Raw genomic sequence first — 17,540 nt, forward strand, 5'->3', positions numbered from 1 at the left:
CTCTCTCTCTCCCTCCCTCCCTCCTGTGGGAACTCCTTATTACTTCTTCAAAGTCTCACCAATCCTTGAATAGTGGCGTTGCTCCACAGGAGGAGAAGTTGCACTTCTCTCTCTAGTTCTTGGGAAATTTACTTTTTTCCCATTTTCTAAAGTATCCGAGTAATATACTTTACAGGTGGCATACTTTTCAACTTACAACAGTTCACTTAGCGACCGTTCAAAGTTACAACGGCAGTGAGCGAAGTGACTCAGGACCATTCTCCTCACCCATGACCCTTGTAGCATCCCTGTGGTCACGTAATTTAGATCCAGATGTTTGACTCAACATTTATGACGGTTGCAGTGTGATCCACTTTTGCGGCCTTCAGACAAACAAAATCAATGGGGAAGCCTGATTTCCTTAACAACTGTATTACTAATGTAGCAACTGCAGTGATTCACTTAACAAACATGGCGAGAAAGGTGGTAAAATGGGGGCAAAACTCACTTAGCAACGTATGTTATAAGTCAAGGAATACCTGCATTCGCTTTTGGTTCGCAGCTGGGCTTCATTAAGCCTTTTTGGCTTCGGTGGATTGTTTTAAGGGAATGTTTTCTACTTTTGCGGGCATGTTCTGCACGCATCCCAGTTATGCTGTGGAAAGTCATTTCTCATTGGAGGAATTTCAGCAAAATAAAATAAAACAAGGACAGGAACAATATGGGGTCTTGTTCAGAAGGGGCTCCTGCTCAGCTAAAGCATTTATTTTAGCCTTCATTGTCGTTGTACATCTTATATACAACAAAATTGGTTTTAGCTTCACTGGTGCAATCCATATACAAACAGCATAAATAATATAACTTCCCTGTGCAAGTAATTAGGTAATTAACTGTGGCCAACTACAGGCAGCCCTCAACTCACAACCACAATTGAGCCCAAGGGTTGTGTTGCAGGGCAGTTGCTAAGGGAGTTGGGCGTTAAGTGAGTTTTGCCCCACTTTATGGACCATTTCGCCAGCGTGGCTAAGTGGATCCCTGCAGCTGTTAATACGGTCACTGAGCAAATCTGGATTCCCGCATTGGTTTTGCTTGTCGGGGAGCCAGCTAAGGTTTCAAAGGGTGACCATGTGACTCTGGGACGCTGCAACCGTCATAAATACACGCAGTTGCCAAGCACCCAGATGTTGGTCACATGACAGTGGGGAGGCTGCAACAGTTGTATGTATGAAAAATGGAGATAAGTCGCTTTTTCATTGCTCTTGATTTGGTCCCTGCGTAACAGAATAACACCTTGCAGGTCAATCAATCAATCAGAATAGAACTGGAAGGGACCTTGGAGATCTTCTATTCCAGCCCGCTGCTCAAGCTGGAGACCCTAGACCAGTGTTTCTCAACCATGTCAACTTGAAGATGTCTGGACTTCAACTCCCAGAATTCCCCAGCCAGCATTCGCTGGCTGGGGAATTCTGGGAGTTGAAGTCCAGACACCTTCAAGTTGACAAGGTTGAGAAGCACTGCCCTAGACCATTTCAGATAAGTGGCTGTCCAGTCTCTTCTTAAAGATGAAGCACCCACAAGTTGTGGAGGCAACTTCTGTTCCACTGGTTAATTGTCCTCGCTGTGAGGAAGTTTCTCCTTAATTCCAAGTTGCTTCTCTCCTTGATTAGCTTCCATCCCTTGTTTCTTCTCTTGCCTTCAGGTGCTTTGGAAAATAAACTGAGCCCCTCTTCTTTGTGGCAGCCCCTCAAATAATAGACAACTGCTATCACGTCCCGCCTAGTTCTTCTTTTCTCCAGACTGGCCAAACCCAGTTCCTGCAACCCGTTCTTCATATGTTTTAGTCTCCAGGTTTTTCATCATCTTCCTTGTTCTTCTTTGCACTTTTCCCAAAGTCCCAATATCTTTTTTGTAATGTGGTGACCAAAACGGGATGCAGGATTCCAGGTTTAGTCTTACTAAGGCTTTATAAAGAGGTACTAAGACTTCACATGATTTAGATGTTATGCCTACGTTTATACAATCAAGGATTGCTTTGGCTTCTTTGGCTGCTGTCGCACACAGCTGGCTCATGCTTAAGAGAATATCCAACACTCTCTGCTCAATCAGGGAACTCTGTAACATTTGAGACAAAGGGTTATCCAATCTCTTAAAATTTCCAGTCTTGGAGAAGTCACAACTTCTGAATCCACTAGTTGATTGTCCTCACTGTTAGGAAGTATTCTCCTTAATTTGCTTCTCTCCTTGTTTAGTTTTCATCCATTGCTTCTTATTCTGTCTTCAAGTGCTTTGGAGAATAGATTGTACCCTTCTTCTTGGTGGCAGCCCCTCAAGTATTAGAGCATTGCTATCAGGTAACTCCTAGCCCTTCTCTTCTCTAGACTAAAAAGATAAAGGTTCCCCTCGCACGTGCACGCTAGTTGTTCCCGACTCCAGGGGGCGGTGCTCATCTCTGTTTCAAAACTGAAGAGCCAGCACTGTCCGAAGACGTCTACGTGGTCATGTGGCCGGCATGACTAAAGGCCGAAGGCGCATGGAACGCTGTTATCCGGCACTAGGGATTTGAACCGCCGAACTGTTGACCTTTCTGATCAACAAGCTCATATCCAACTTACTTAACAACCCTATCGCTAACTGAACAACTGCAGGGCTTCACTTAACAACTGTGGCAAGAGAGGTTGTAAAATGGAAACGAAGGTCACTTAACTGTCTCGCTTAGCAACAGAAAGTTTGGGCTCAACCGTGATCGTACATTGAGGACTATCTGTATGCCAACCAGCTGCCTGGAAGCTGAATCTCACCATCTCTGGAGGGGTTAGGGCAGTGATGGCGAACCTTTTTCTTACGGCCTGCCAAAATTGCACGTGCGCATGCATGCCCACTCAATTCCCCCCGCTCAGCTGCGCATGAGCACGTGACAAACCCCCCCCCCGGCATGCACTCATGACACTTGCTAGGCTCCGGATGCTTTCCTGAAGCCTGAGGAGGGCAAAAACAGCCTCTCCTGGCCCTCTGGAAGGGCGAAAAGTCAGAGGGCTGGCACATGCGTTCGTGCCGGAGCTGACAGCTGGCATGCCACCAAATATGACTCCACAAACCACCTATGGCGTCCCATTGGTTCGCCATCACGGAGCTAGGAAAACACCTTTAAGAACTAAAAACTGGAACAGAAATGCTTTTTCTGCTTTCCTCAATCGCTTTCTGAAAGGGAGGGCTGGAAGACCATTGAGAGTAATTTGATCAGCTTACAGGTTGGGGGGGAGGGGGAGAACCCAAACATTTCTTCATCCAAGAAATTATGTCACTTTATACCTATTAGCAGTCCTCCCCCCCCTTCCCCTGTTAAACGGCAGTTAAAAAGCCATCCTCAAACAAATCTCCCCAACCTTAATTACCCGGGCTTAAACATCATTTTTGCTCTCAGTTGCTGGAGGGGGAAACAGGGGAGGTCTTGATTTTATTAATAACGCTTCTTGCCCGTGAAAATTAAGACTGGAACATCTTTTTCTGCTTTGCAAATCTGCACATCCGTGTCCCCTCCATTCCCCCCCACCCCTGGGCTGGCCTGGTTAAATAATTCCCCTCTGTCTTTAGCAGAATTTCAAAGCTTGCTGGAGATTTCCCATTCTGGGGGGTGGGGAAATAATAATAAAAAAAATAAGGTGGGGAATTCAGTTCCTTAGCAACGCCCGACTGCCGCCTTCTTTGCCCGACTCCAGTGAGCGAGCAAAACAAGGTTGAACTGTCACCTGATACCCATCTAAGCCCTCTGGCTAAATAAGCTCTTTTCCTGAGAATCTCAAACAGCTGAGGCCCCATAAGCAGTTGCATCCCTCATGCGGGCCTCGAACCAAAAAGAAAAAAGGGGAAAAAAAGGCAAGCAAAATAGTGTTTTTCCTTCTAGAAAGCCACTATGTACACAAGTTCTGTATTTTTCAATCCCAGCCCAGCCCGACACAATCGGGTTGCAAAATCATTGCAAAGCTTTCGGAAAACATATAAGGTGGAAAGCCTGGGCCCTCTAGAAAAGGGGTCGAGGGGGTCCCCAGTTGAATTGATATGAAAGTTCCTGGTTTGATAGAAGGAGGGGAAAAAACTTTTTAACAAGGAGACGTTTCTTTTCCTTTGCAACCTGGAAATTTCCAGTAGAAGATTTAAGCCAGGATCATCAAAACGAGTTGGATGTTGAGATCTCTAAGGTAAAGGTTTCCCTTGTACAGATGTGCTAGTTGTCCCGACTCTAGGGGGCGGTGCTCATCTCTGTTTTAAAGTCGAAGAGCCAGCGCTGTCCAAAGACTCCATGGTCATGTGGCCAGCATGACTAAATGCGAAAGTGTATGGAACACTGTTCCCTTCCCACCAAAGATGATTCCTATTTTTCTACTTGCATTTTTTATGTGCTTTCGAACTTCTAGGTTGGCAGAAGCTGGGACAAGTAACGGGAGCTCACTCTGTTACACGGCACTAGGGATTCAAACCACTGAACTTCCGTCCTTTGTGATCCACAAGCTCAGCATCTTAGCCACTGAGCCTCCATGTCCCAGTTGATGTATGTATGTATGTATGTCAGATCTGTTGTTACTCTATCAACCCCCTGCGCTGCGCTGCCCCCCCACTGGAGAATTAACATCTCTAAGGCCCTTACGAAAGGATAGGGGGGTTTGGGCCAACCTCACATCAGAGGGCAGGAGCAACAGCAGAGAAGGTCCTCCTCGTGGATCCCACCAGTCGGAAGAATCGGGCTGACGGGATCCACAGCATGCCTCCTCTGCTGGCACGAGTGGGTGGCGGCACGATCCCACAGCAGTCAGGGGAAGAGGACAAGGCAGGCAAAGACAGAGAAGGTCTGGATGTACGTACAGCATGTCTGGGCAGTTGTCCGGCTTTTCCAGGAGGCCTCCCTCCATCACAAAACGTAGAACTTGTTCATTGGACATGCCTTGGTAAGGCTGCTCTGCTAAGGTGGCAATTTCCCACAAAACAACACCGAAAGACCTACAAGGAAAAGGTTAAGAAACGTTAGTGTCACCCTAGGCAAAGAACTAGAGGAACTGAAGATGTAAAACGCGTAGAGTTGCAGGAGAAGGAATGGCTGAACCTGGGGGAGGAGTGAAAAGAGGCATCAGCCTAGCATCCCTACATCGCCGCAAGCAAACTAAGTCCAGCCTCCTTTGCGTGCTGTTGCTCTTTATCTTACTCTAACCGGGTGCTGACTGTTAGTTGAGAAGATTCCCATGCGTAGGCATTTAGCAATAAATTAGCTTAATTTAACCTTCTGATGTGGACATGGTCTTATACCGATAAAAACTTACAGAAACACCTGGGTACTGGTGAGAGGCACTACAACAGGCACACAATTCCTGCAATGACAACATCCCACAAACCTGTGGATCTGTGTCACAATAGCTGTCATCTGCATATGTTATGGTTATGTTGACAGTGTGGCACCATCATAGTTTGTTAATAGGCATGTGCTATAAAAATGCAGTGTCCTGTAACACAACTAGGGAATAATACTGCAATTATGAGTATAAATTACTGAGTAAAGGTAAAGGTTGTCCCTTGCATATATGTGCTAGTCGTTCCTGGCTCTAGGGGGCGGTGCTCATCTCCATTTCAAAGCCGAAGAGCCAGTGCTGTCCGAAGATGTCACCGTGGTCATGTGGCCAGCATCACTAAACACTGAAGGCGCACGGAACGCTGTTACCTTCCCATCAAAGCTGGTTCCTATTTTTCTATTTGCATTTTTTACCTGCTTTCGAACTGCTAGGTTGGCAGAAGCTGGGACAAGTAACAGGAGCTCACTCTGTTACACAGCACTAGGGATTCGAACCGCAGAACTGCCGACCTTTCTGATCGACAAGCTCAATGTCTTAACCACTGAGCCACCATTAAATTACCGAGTAACACTGCCTAAAAAGATAGGCATAATCTGAATCAATAATAATAATAACCCCTGCTCTTTTTTTTTGCGCTCCCAAAAAATAAAAACCCCATAGGGCCTGATCAGGTGAAATTTAACTTGGAGTCAATTGTACAAAATACACTTTGGATGAAGTAATACATTGATTTGTTGCAAACAGACTGGAAGCTTTTATCTCCTGTCTTTGTGAGGCTGCCACGCTGAATCGGACTCAATTGTAAATATTTTAACTCAACCAATGTAACCCCAAAATTTGGCTTTGAATGGGACACTTAAACATGTGTTAAGAATATTCCACTGATTTTTTTAAATTTTTATTTATTGAATCCCTGATCAGAGACTGGAAGTAAAATCTCAGATACAATATAAATCAGTAAGCAGAGTGCACAAGACAGCAATAATGGCCCAAATTCAAAAGAACTGATCATCTAAACTTGATATGGAGACCTCAATCATCTTACCCAAAGCATCAGTTGAACACAGCCTCTTCAGTGGCAACTGCATGGAAGTTAGCAACATTTGATGCAAAATCCACCAGGAGAAAGCCCACTGCCGTTTCTTTTTCCCTTGTATAATTAACCTACCCTCCCACTATTTTTTTATTATATTGGATCACATGAAAAAAGAAGTTTAAAATACCGATGTTCCCTGCAACATTAACTTGCTTACTTTGGTAATGGAACGCATTCTGGATCTGTATACTATTAAAATGCTTGTTGTCATGACCATTAACTGCATAAAACGGCATCATAGGGCAACCGTTTTTAAACTAAGGCATCTTAAATGGACTAATGTATAAAGGTGAAGGTAAAGGTTCCCCTCGCACAGATGTGCTACTCGTTCCTGACTCTAGGGGACGGTGCTCATCTCCGTTTCAAAGCCGAAGAGCCAGCGATGTCCGAAGATGCCTCTGTGGTCATGTGGCCAGCATGACTAAATGCCGAAGGCGCATGGAACGCTGTTACTTCCACCAAAGGGGGTCCCTATTTTTCTACTTGCATTTTTACATGCTTTCAAACTGCTAGGTTGGCAGAAGCTGAGACAAGTAATGGGAGCTCACTCCGTTATGCGGTGCTAGGGATTCGAACCGCCGAACTGCGGATCTTTCTGATCGTTCTGAAATGTTGGAATTTACTAGGGAACTCCTGATAGTAACTAGAATGTCATTTACTCTGGGATCTGGATCCACACGAGCTCCCACCCTCCACCTTTCTTCTGCCGTGTTTATTTTTATTATTTTTAAGTTAGCTTTTTCAGAAAGCTAGACTGCAACGCTTTCCCCAGCCAAATTCTGCAGCGGGTTTCCCAAAATATACAAATCTACCGTATTTTTCGGAGTATAAGTTGCACCTTTTCCCCCCTAAAAGAGGGTGAAAATTTGGGTGCATCTTATACACTGAATGTAGCCCCCCCCCACCCACTGTCCCCTCACCCTTTGGCCTCTGCCTCCCAGTAATTTATCTCCTTGCAGCATACGGGAAAATGGGGCTTGCCGCAGCCTGAAACAGCTGATGATCGGGAGGCACTTAAACTGAAAGTGAAACTTGCTGTTTGCAGCAGGAGGCAAATTGCTGGGAGGCAGAAACAATTTATTTTTTTCTTGTGCTAATCAGGCTGTTTGCTGCAAGGAGGTAAGTCAATAACTATAAATGCCTATAGAATGTTTAAATTATTAGACTTGTTTTTTAAAGACTGCTTTATTATTGTTCTAGGCAGCTTAACAAAATGAAGAAGCTTTAAAATAAATGCTTTATCTGAAGAGGCCCAGTGCTATTGTATCTTCTATTAAATAGCAGAGAATAAAGTATACTTCCAGAAAGCCACATCAATTTTAACAGCATCTGTACAAGTACAGTCTGAAATGCAACACTACAAACAGTGTATATTGTCTGTGCTGTTTGCTGTTTGTGGCAAGGAGGCAAATTGCTGGGAGGCAGAAGCAGATTTCCCTCCCAAAAGCTAGGTGCGTCTTATACTTCGGAACGTCTTATACTCCAAAAAATACGGTATATGTAACGGCCATCCCTGCCAAACCTGGAGATCTAACCAGCTTCGCTGGGGCTGTGGGAAAATAGCACAGAAAAAGAATAACCCCAGTTTTTAACTCTTATAACCTGGAAGCTATCATATAGAGGAATTCACTCTCAAGTGGATCCCAGCACAGGTCGCCCTCGACTTACAAATTTAGCGACTGTTCGACGTTATGACAGGACTGGAAAAACTGATTTATGGCCATTTCCCATGTTTAAGACCATTGCAGCATCCCCATGGTCACCTAATCAAAATTCAGACATTTGGCAACTGGCATGTACTTATGACTGTTTCAGGGTCCCGGGGTCACAAGATCAAAATTCAAACACTTGGTCATTGACCCATAGTTATGATGGTGGCGGCGTCTCTGGGGTCGCGTCATACCCCTTTTCTGACAAGCAAAGTCAATGGGGGTGTTGCTAACTTAACAACTGCAGTGATTCACTTAATAACGGTGGCAAGAAAGGTCATAAAATGAGGCAAAACTCCCTTAACAACCGTCATTTTGGGCTCAGTTGTGGTTTTAAGTTGAGGAGTACTTGTATCCAGTGGTGTGTTCCTAACCGGTTTACTACCGGTTCGCTGAGAGAGGGCATTTTGTATGCGCATTGCTGTGCATGCGCAGTTTACTGAGAACTGTTCTGCGCATGTGCAGAAGCATGCTGGCGATGGGAGAAGAGACCGGGGAACCAATTTGGGGGCGTGACAGGCCTGGGTCGCCGCTAGTTCCAGCGACCCAGGCTGCCAAACCATTACCAATTCGACCAAACTGGTCCGAACAGGTAGAAACCCATCATTTCTTGTATCTGGTTCTTCCTGTTACATCTACTATAAAGGGATCAGAGGAAGAAGCCCTGCCTAATCAGAGAAATGGGCCAGTTTTAAAACCAAACAATTTGAACTTCTGGGAGGGTTTAAGCATGGCAAAAGCTTTCCTGAGGAAGTAGGAACACACACAGACACACACACACACACACACACTCACACACGCCTGAGATGTGTACAGTTTTTACAGAAGAGTATCTTCAAAGCCACAGCTAACTAAACCAGATATTTCCAAACTTGGTAACTTTAAGATTTGTGGACTTCAACTCCCAGAATTCCCCAGCCAGCATGGCTGGCTGGGGAATTCTGGGAGTTGAAGCCCATAAGTCTAAAAGTTGTCAAGTTTGGAGAACCCTGATTGAAACAACCAAGTTTCAGGGATCGGCATAGAGCAACCGAAGAATGCTTTTGTAAATAGTTTTCTTCATTACCAGACATCCGAGTGGGTGGTGAACACGCCGTCCTTCAGCGATTCTGGGGACATCCAGCGGACCGGCAAAAGTCCCTTTCCACCTTTCCGGTAGTAATCAGTCTCGTAGATATCCCTCGTCATGCCAAAATCTACACAGCAACACAAGAGACACGTGTGTGCTCAGCAAATTGCAGTTCAAGCAGAAGTCAAAATAACAGCAAACCCAAGTTTAGCCAGCTGTGTTAGCTCTTATTAGCTCAAACTTTTATTTCTGTTTTATAGCACCCCTGGTTTATATATTTTATCTGTAATCATATTAGACTGAGAAGGAAATGAGATGGCCACTATGTTTCCTATCAATTTTACCTTCCCTTATTTATTATTTTAAAGATTTTTCTTTAAAAAAAAAAAAGCACGCCAGGCTACAAAACCAAATGAAGTCCCTCAGTGTTTTCGGAGCCTGGTTGCTAGCTTGCAGACTTTTTATGACCTGACTAGGTAACGTTATCAGTATGAGGAAGGGTAGGGTTTGCTTCCTGTTTATGTTCAGTAGTCTCGCCCATCAGGGTTGGTGGGAATGTAATTTTTCTCTTTGATTGTTCCTTGATTTGGCTATTGTTTTTTGCTTGATTGTTTGTCTGGTGTTAATCCCTGCTTATCTGGGAGGTAGTTGCTGTGGAAGATATATTCTGATCTTTGTTTGCAAAATCAAGTGTCAAGAATGCCTCTTGGTCTTCTGTGGTGTCAATATTCAAGGTAGGCCAGGGGACAAAACAGGCTTCTTAAAAGTCTATTAGAAATCTACTTTGGTCCTCCCCTGAGCTACTACAATACTATAATGTCCCTTTAACTTGCTCTCTTGGCGCATGTAATATGGAGATAAGTCTCTCACTCTAAGTGCATTCTCCTTTTCAAGGTTATGTCCATCCACCTCTATATACGGGCTGCAAAATGAGTTCCAAAGACACTTAAAAATTGGTGGCTACACCCCAGTGTTTTGATTGGAACAGGTTAGAAACTAATGGAGGGACCTTGGAGGTCTTCTAGTCCAACCCCCTGCTTAGGTAGGAAACCCTATACCATTTCAGACCAATGATTGTCCAATGAACATGAAGCCTATCAAGAACTCAAGATTTTACACACACACGCCCTAAACTTTTTGCCCTATCCATTTCTTGGTGTCACCAAGTCTTGCTTGTAGATTTTCAGCCTGTTGTACCTACAATACTAAATGGTTCCTTTTTAAAGTAGTAATGAAGTCCTACCTCCGATCTTCACAGTGAAGTCCTCTGCCACCATGCAGTTCCTGGCAGCTAGATCTCTGTGAACAAACTTGTTGGCGTTGAGATAAGCCATGCCATCTGCAATCTCCCCAGCCATCTGAATCATCTTCTTTAAAGGTGGAGGATTCTGAACAGGGTTGTTCTAAGGAAGAAATGGAGATTGCCATCAAGTCAATAAAGAAAGTTCAGCTTTCTTTCCTTATTCCAACCTCAAGATTTGGCTCATTTTTCAATGTCACGACTGGACATTCCTTTCATTGCTGCCCAACGGAACTAATTGCGTTGTCTTGAAGTGTGTGCCAAAAGGTCCATGTCCTCTCACATCCATCCAACAAGAGCTGCATGTTCTCTCACATTCAATAACAGCTCCATGTTCTCCCACAGCCAACAAGAGCTCAATGTTCTCCCACAGCCAACAAGAGCTCAATGTTCTCCCACATCCAACAAGAGCTCCATGTTCTCTCACATCCAACAAGAGCTCAATGTTCTCTCACATCCAACAAGAGCTCCATGTTCTCTCACATCCAACAAGAGCTCAATGTTCTCTCACATCCAACAAGAGCTCCATGTTCTCTCACATCCAACAAGAGCTCAATGTTCTCTCACATCCAACAAGAGCTCCATGTTCTCTCACATCCAACAAGAGCTCAATGTTCTCTCACATCCAACAAGAGCTCCATGTTCTCTCACATCCAACAAGAGCTCCATGTTCTCCCACATCCAACAACAGCTCCATGTTCTCCCACAGCCAACAAGAGCTCAATGTTCTCTCACATCCAACAAGAGCTCCATGTTCTCTCACATCCAACAAGAGCTCCATGTTCTCCCACATCCAACAACAGCTCCATGTTCTCTCACATCCAACAAGAGCTCCATGTTCTCTCACATCCAACAAGAGCTCCATGTTCTCTCACATCCAACAAGAGCTCAATGTTCTCTCACATCCAACAAGAGCTCAATGTTCTCTCACATCCAACAAGAGCTCAATGTTCTCCCACATCCAACAAGAGCTCAATGTTCTCCCACATCCAACAAGAGCTCCATGTTCTCTCACATCCAACAAGAGCTCAATGTTCTCTCACATCCAACAACAGCTCCATGTTCTCCCACATCCAACAACAGCTCCATGTTCTCTCACATCCGATTAAAGAGAAGAAGGGCAACAAAATTGCAACGGGAGAGAAAGGAAAGAAACATAAAAGATCACACGTCATCCACTCTGTCTCCACTCAGCCCCCAAAGTTGCTTCTACAATCATGTTTTTAGAAGCCAAAAGATTTCTGTATCTCAGCTCAAGGAATGCTGCTTGGTTTACAGTCACACTTTCATCTTCACAAACACACCAGATGCTTCTACTATCTCTACATGAATTATTTACAACAGAAACCATCTACAAAGGTGGCAAGGGAAGAAGGGAAGATACTCAATGAGAACTGCCAGCCCTAATTTAACTTTTATTTGGTTCTTGAGGATTCCCCCCACCACGCTTTCTCCTGCCTAACTTGGAACTTGTGACAACACACACAAGGGTGGCTACTGATTTTCTGCTGCCAGCATGAATATTAAATGTCAACCGCATGACTAAATATTAGTGTTTGTTGCAAAAACTCATTCATAATTCAAGGCAAGAGCGAAAGGGAACGGTGGCTGCCGTATGGAGAGTCCCGAGCAATTAGCAGGCCTGTTTTACACTGAACAGCCACCCTGGCTTATTCAGAGTCAAGAGTAAGGGGCAAAACATTGCAGACGGAGGCCCAGCAGCCAGCTGAGTAAGCAGCGGGGACAAAGGAAGGCGTGTGCAGCTATTTACAATTAGGTGGGCAAAATGGCTAGAGGATTGCCGTTTTGTTATTTATAAAAAAATAAGAACAGAAACATCGCTGTAAATGAAGGGAATGCTTCTTGCTGTTCAAATGTTGAGCACTGCTGTACAACAAATACTGTGTTTTTTGGAGTATGAGACAAGATTTTGAAGAGGCAAATTTTTTAAAAAAAGTTTTTGCACTCCGCAGACCTCCCAAAAACGGGCCCATTTTTCGTCAAAAAAATGGCCATGCATAGCCTTTAGAAGGCTTATAGAGTGTTCCTGGAAAGGTGGGGGGGACGAGCAAAAAACAGCCCATTTTTTGCTCATTTCTACCCTCCCCAGCCCCCAGGAGCACTCTGGAAGCCTCCTAAAGGCTATGCATGTCCATTTTTGCAAAGGGGGCGGGGTTTCAGGAGGCCAAAAATGCTGTATTCAGTATATAAGACGCACCCAGATTTTCACCCTCTTTTTTGAGGGAAAAAGGTGTGTTTTATTCTCCAAAAAATATGGCAGCTCTTTTTCTTTTTCATCTTTGCCTACCTGCTCACAAAAATGGATCATACCTATTGTAGAATAGGTATGTTCCTATCTCGACATAACTAGTTAAGGAAAAAGGGGTGGCTTCCTTAAACCAAGTTTATGGAAGCCATGGGCTAGCAGAGGGGTCGGCAACCTTAAGCACTCCAAGAGCCACAAAGGTCCTAACCGGACATTCAATTCTGGAGCCGACCGGAAGTCCGGTTCCCCCACTACAGAGTCTCCTCCTAGCGCAGCGTCCTTTTTCCTCTACCTGTCCTAACTGAAAGACCTATCAATTGTGGAGCCGACCAGCGACAAGGAGCCGCAGAAGAGGGATGAAAGAACCACATGCGGCTCTAGAGCTGTGGGTTACTGACCTTTGGCTAGCAGAATAGGACGGATCTAGCTATAGCAACACGGAAAACATCTGCCTAAGAATTCAGAGTAACAGAATTACAGAGCCGGAAGGGATATTCTAGTCCAATTCGAAGGGGTGTCGTTGTCATACACCCCATTTTACTGGGGAAGCTATCTTCCTTTCACAAAGCACATGCATTTCCCACCCACCCCTAACACAAACATACTTCCGTGTCTGGGCGGAGAGACCGTAAGTAGCTCTTCAGATCTCCACGGGTCATGAGTTCCATGATGACCAAAGTGGGCTGACCTTGAGAGACAACGCCAAGGAGCCGAACCTGTCAAAAGAAATAAGCAAATTAGATGCTTTGTAGGAGAAGGACAGGCAGAGCCTGGTGGTGGAGTCAAGAGAGGAATCAGCCAAGAATCAATACGTTCCCACAAGTGTTCTAAGTCCAATCCTTCTTGAATTCTGTTAACTCTTGTTGTTGTTAGTTGCGAAGTCATGTCCGACCCATCGCAACCCCATGGACAACGTTCTTCCAGGCCTTCCTGTCCTCTATCATCCTCTGGTGTCCATTAAAGCTCACACCTTCTGCTTTGGTGACTCCATCCAGCCACCTCATTTTCTGTCATCCCCTTCTTTTTTTGCCCTCCGTCGTTCCCAGCATGAGGCTCTTCTCCGGTGAGTTATCTAGCACCTTTTTAATCCTGACCATTGATTGACAAGATCATTATGTGTAGGCATGAGCAATAAATCAACTTAAATTGTACTTAATGTGTGAACCTGATTCTGCATGCCTGACATGATTATGGGCATAGGAACTTGATGTGTGTGTGTGTGTGTGTGTGTGTGTGTGTGTGTTTCTGTGTATCATTGGGACAAATGGTGAGCAGAAGAAATCATGTTGGAAAGGTGGTTATAAAGGGAGCATCCATACTCTATTTGAACCAGAACAGAAATCTTGTATAACATTGTGTTGAATTTATGTTTTACTGACAAACAAATAAAGGGAGAGTAGTATAGATCTATTTCAAGCTATTTAGCTCTCATCAGCTAGCCTGGGGTTCGAATCCCAGAAGGATATGGCTAGCTGCTGAGAACTAAATAGCTTGAAATAGATCTATACTACTCTCCCTTTATTTGTTTGTTGGTAAAACATAAAGTCGACAAAAAAATAGTTTTTCACGAATGCGATTGCCTGAGAAGGCTCCTGGATTGGAACTGAAAGGCGAAAGCAGAAGCAGTATGCTCCGTCCCATATTTGGGTAGACCAAGTTGCCCAAGCTTGTCAATCAGAAAAGTGGGCAGTTTGGCAGTTCGAAACCCTAGCGCCACGTAATAGAGTGAGCTCCCGTTACTTGTCCCAGCTTCTGCCAACTTAGCAGTTCGAAAGCACGCAAAAAATGCAAGTAGAAAAATAGGAACCAACTTTGGTGCGAAAATAATAGCGTTCCGTGCGCTTTCGGCATTGAGTTATGCCAGCCACATGACCACAGAGACGTCTTTGGACAGCGCTGGCTCTTCGGCTTTGAAACGGAGAGGAGCACCGCCCCCTAGAGTTGGGAACGACTAGCACATATATGCGAGGGGAATCTTTACCTCTATGGTATGGAATGAAGGTACCTACAGCACAACTTCAAAACTTTTCCCTCCCCCCTTTCCATCAAGACATTAATTTTTTTCCTCTTACTGATAGGTTCCAACTTTAGCATTTCTAGCAATAAATATTTATTCGTGTATTTTTAACTCATCCTTGATTTTATCATGTTGCAATGCCTTTTAAATATAAGATGCAAAGAGCATTGATTTCATTGGGAAATCCAAAAGGGGGAAAAAGAAGAGATGGAATTTAAACCTGGCTGAGGAAGGTCATGTGTTTATGTATTAAAGCGTAATAGAAGCAAGCAACATGTTCTGAATTTTCTATTCTAAATTAGATATTCCAGCATTCTAGTTCAGAAAGTCCTTGGTGAACAATGGTACAGGTAGTCCTCAGCTTACGACTGCAATTGAGCTCAAAATTGCTGTTGCAAAGCAGGATAGTTGCTAAGTGAATTTTGTCCCATTTTACAACCTTTTTTGCCACAGTTATCAAGTGAATCACTTAACTGTTAACTACTGTTGTTACGTCAGTAACACCGTTAAGTGAATCTGGCATCCCGACTGACTTTGCTTGTCCCAAATTGAGATCATGTGACTCCGGGACATAAATAGGAGTAAGCATCTGAATTTTGATCATGGGGATGCTACAATAGCCGTAAGTGTGAGAAATGGTCATGTCACATATTTTCAATGTCACGTTATGACTTATGGTCATAAGTCACATTTTCCAACTTCGAACGGTCACGGAACTAACTGTTGTAAGTTGAGGACTTTCTGTAACCGGGAGTAGAATTTCTGTTGCTAAGTGAGGTAGTCATAAAGTCCAATGTCCAGATGACAATCACGTGACTTCATGGACGCTGAGACAGCTGGGACTTTGAGGACTGGTTGTAAGTACCACAAGTTCAGCGCTGCTGTGACTTCAAGCGTTCACTGAAAAGATGGTACGTAAGCGAGGACTACCATTAATGTACATGTAAGTCTGGGATTGCTTGCTCTTGGGAAGAAAAGCTATAGCAAATGTAGACAGCCTATTAAAAAGTGGAGACATCCACCCTGCCAACAAAAGTGTGTGTAGTGAAGGCTCTGGTTTTCCCAGTTGCAATGGATGGCTGTGAAAGTTGGACCACAAGGAAGGATGAGAGCCAAAGAATTTAGGCCTTTGAATTATGGTGCTAGAGAAGACTCCTGCGAATCCCTTGGACTCCAAGGCCATCCAACCAGTCAGTCCTAGAGGAGATCCACCCAGGCTGCTCTTTAGCAGGCCAGAGGAACCTCAAGTACTTTGGCCACCTAATGAGAAGGAAGGATTCCCTGGAGAAGAGCCGGGAATGCTGGGAAAGATGGAGGGCAAAAGAAGAAGGGGGCAACAGAGAATGAGGTGGCTGGATGAGTCACTGAAGCAGTAGGCGTGAGCTTAAATGGACTCCAGTGGATGGTAGAGGACAAGGCCTGGAGGAACGTTGTCCATGGAGTTGTGACGGGTTAGACATGACTTTGCAACTAACAACAACAACACGTCTGGGATGGGGGAAAGAAGTCAGACATCAACACAGCTTGGCAGAGTTCAGTCACTTACAACGTGGTGGCAGTTGAACTCCTTCATCACCGAAGCTTCGTTCAGAAACTCGATCCGCTCCCTCATGCTTGCCGATTCGTTGACGGTCTTGATGGCCACCCTGGTTTCTGGCTCGTCTTTCACAACCCCTTTGGCTACTCCCTCGTAGACCATGCCGAAGGAGCCTTGTCCAAGTTCCCGGCACATCGTAATCTTTTCTCTGGGCACTTCCCACTCATCTGGCACGTACACTGCAAGAAACAACAACACAAAAGTAGTTTGCGAAAATCACCGTGGTGCAGGGGTGTCCAAAGTTATCCACTTTAAGACTTGTGGACTTCAACTCCCAAAATTCCCCAGCCAACAAACATTTTGGAGAGCCGTGCTGGGGGAAGATGCCACCTGTAGAACATCTTATACAGATTTTCTTTGTACGCCGTGGCCATTCTTAGTTTCTGATTAAGAACCCAAAGTTTTTCCCTTTTAGCCAATTCCACATAGGATCATATGGTCTTACGCTTAGGTAGGAACCAAAAGCACAGGTATAGAATAGATGACACCTGACTCAACAGTAGTAATTGTGACAGGACTCTACTAGTCCTAGTGGACAACCACTTAAGTACGAGCCAGCAGTGTGCTGTAGCTGCCCAAAAAAGCCAACACAGTCCTAGGCTGCATAAACAGAGGGATAGAATCAAGGTCATGTAAAGCTACAACATCATTTTATACTTTATTGGTAAGATCACACTCCACTTTTGGTTGCCACAATACAAAAAAGATGTCTCCTGCTCGAGCAGAGGGTTGGACTAGAAGATCTCTAAGGTCCCTTCCAACTCTGTTATTGTATTCTGGTATGAAAGCTCCAGTACAAGCTGACAGTGACAAGGGAGTTTCCTTTTCCTGGAACAGTATCACTATAAAAGGCCAATGTTTTACATTCTTCAAATTTACACTCTCCCAATGTTTACGTTCAAACATAACATGCTTTGAAACCATTGTGTGGCTCCATCCTGTTGTAACCCTGCCCCTAAGTTGTAAGGTTAGGAATGGATGAAATCCAAGAATATAAAGGGACGGCGCTGACACGTTACACTGAACTGCGTTTCTTTAGTCACAGCTTAGCAAAGGAACCCACAACAACTGTGTTCACACAACATGTTAAGCCTACACCTAACCTGAACCTGTAGTGTGTAATTTTATGGCTAAAGTTTCCAATTACAATCAGTGAATCTAGGAAAATAGC

The 17,540-nt window shown here is 44.5% G+C and overlaps 1 protein-coding gene across 4 annotated transcripts in view; it reads right to left on the reverse strand.

The window, feature by feature from the left end:
* Positions 1-17,540, reverse strand: part of IGF1R (insulin like growth factor 1 receptor) — a 226,318-nt gene that overhangs the window by 11,959 nt on the left and 196,819 nt on the right. For all 4 annotated transcript variants that reach the window (XM_087704370.1, XM_087704369.1, XM_087704368.1 and 1 more), the window contains 5 exons: positions 16,319-16,548; positions 13,361-13,471; positions 10,433-10,592; positions 9,187-9,316; positions 4,837-4,971 (listed from right to left, as the gene is read on the reverse strand). In XM_087704370.1, coding sequence (XP_087560496.1) covers positions 4,837-4,971; positions 9,187-9,316; positions 10,433-10,592; positions 13,361-13,471; positions 16,319-16,548 — 766 coding nt within the window. The remainder of the gene's footprint in view (positions 1-4,836; positions 4,972-9,186; positions 9,317-10,432; positions 10,593-13,360; positions 13,472-16,318; positions 16,549-17,540) is intronic.

The sequence above is a fragment of the Thamnophis sirtalis genome, unplaced genomic scaffold (assembly GCF_051295495.1).
Source record: "Thamnophis sirtalis isolate CommonGarterSnake01/CBP01778 unplaced genomic scaffold, rThaSir2_p1.2 scaffold_2, whole genome shotgun sequence".
Lineage (NCBI taxonomy): Eukaryota > Metazoa > Chordata > Lepidosauria > Squamata > Natricidae > Thamnophis > Thamnophis sirtalis.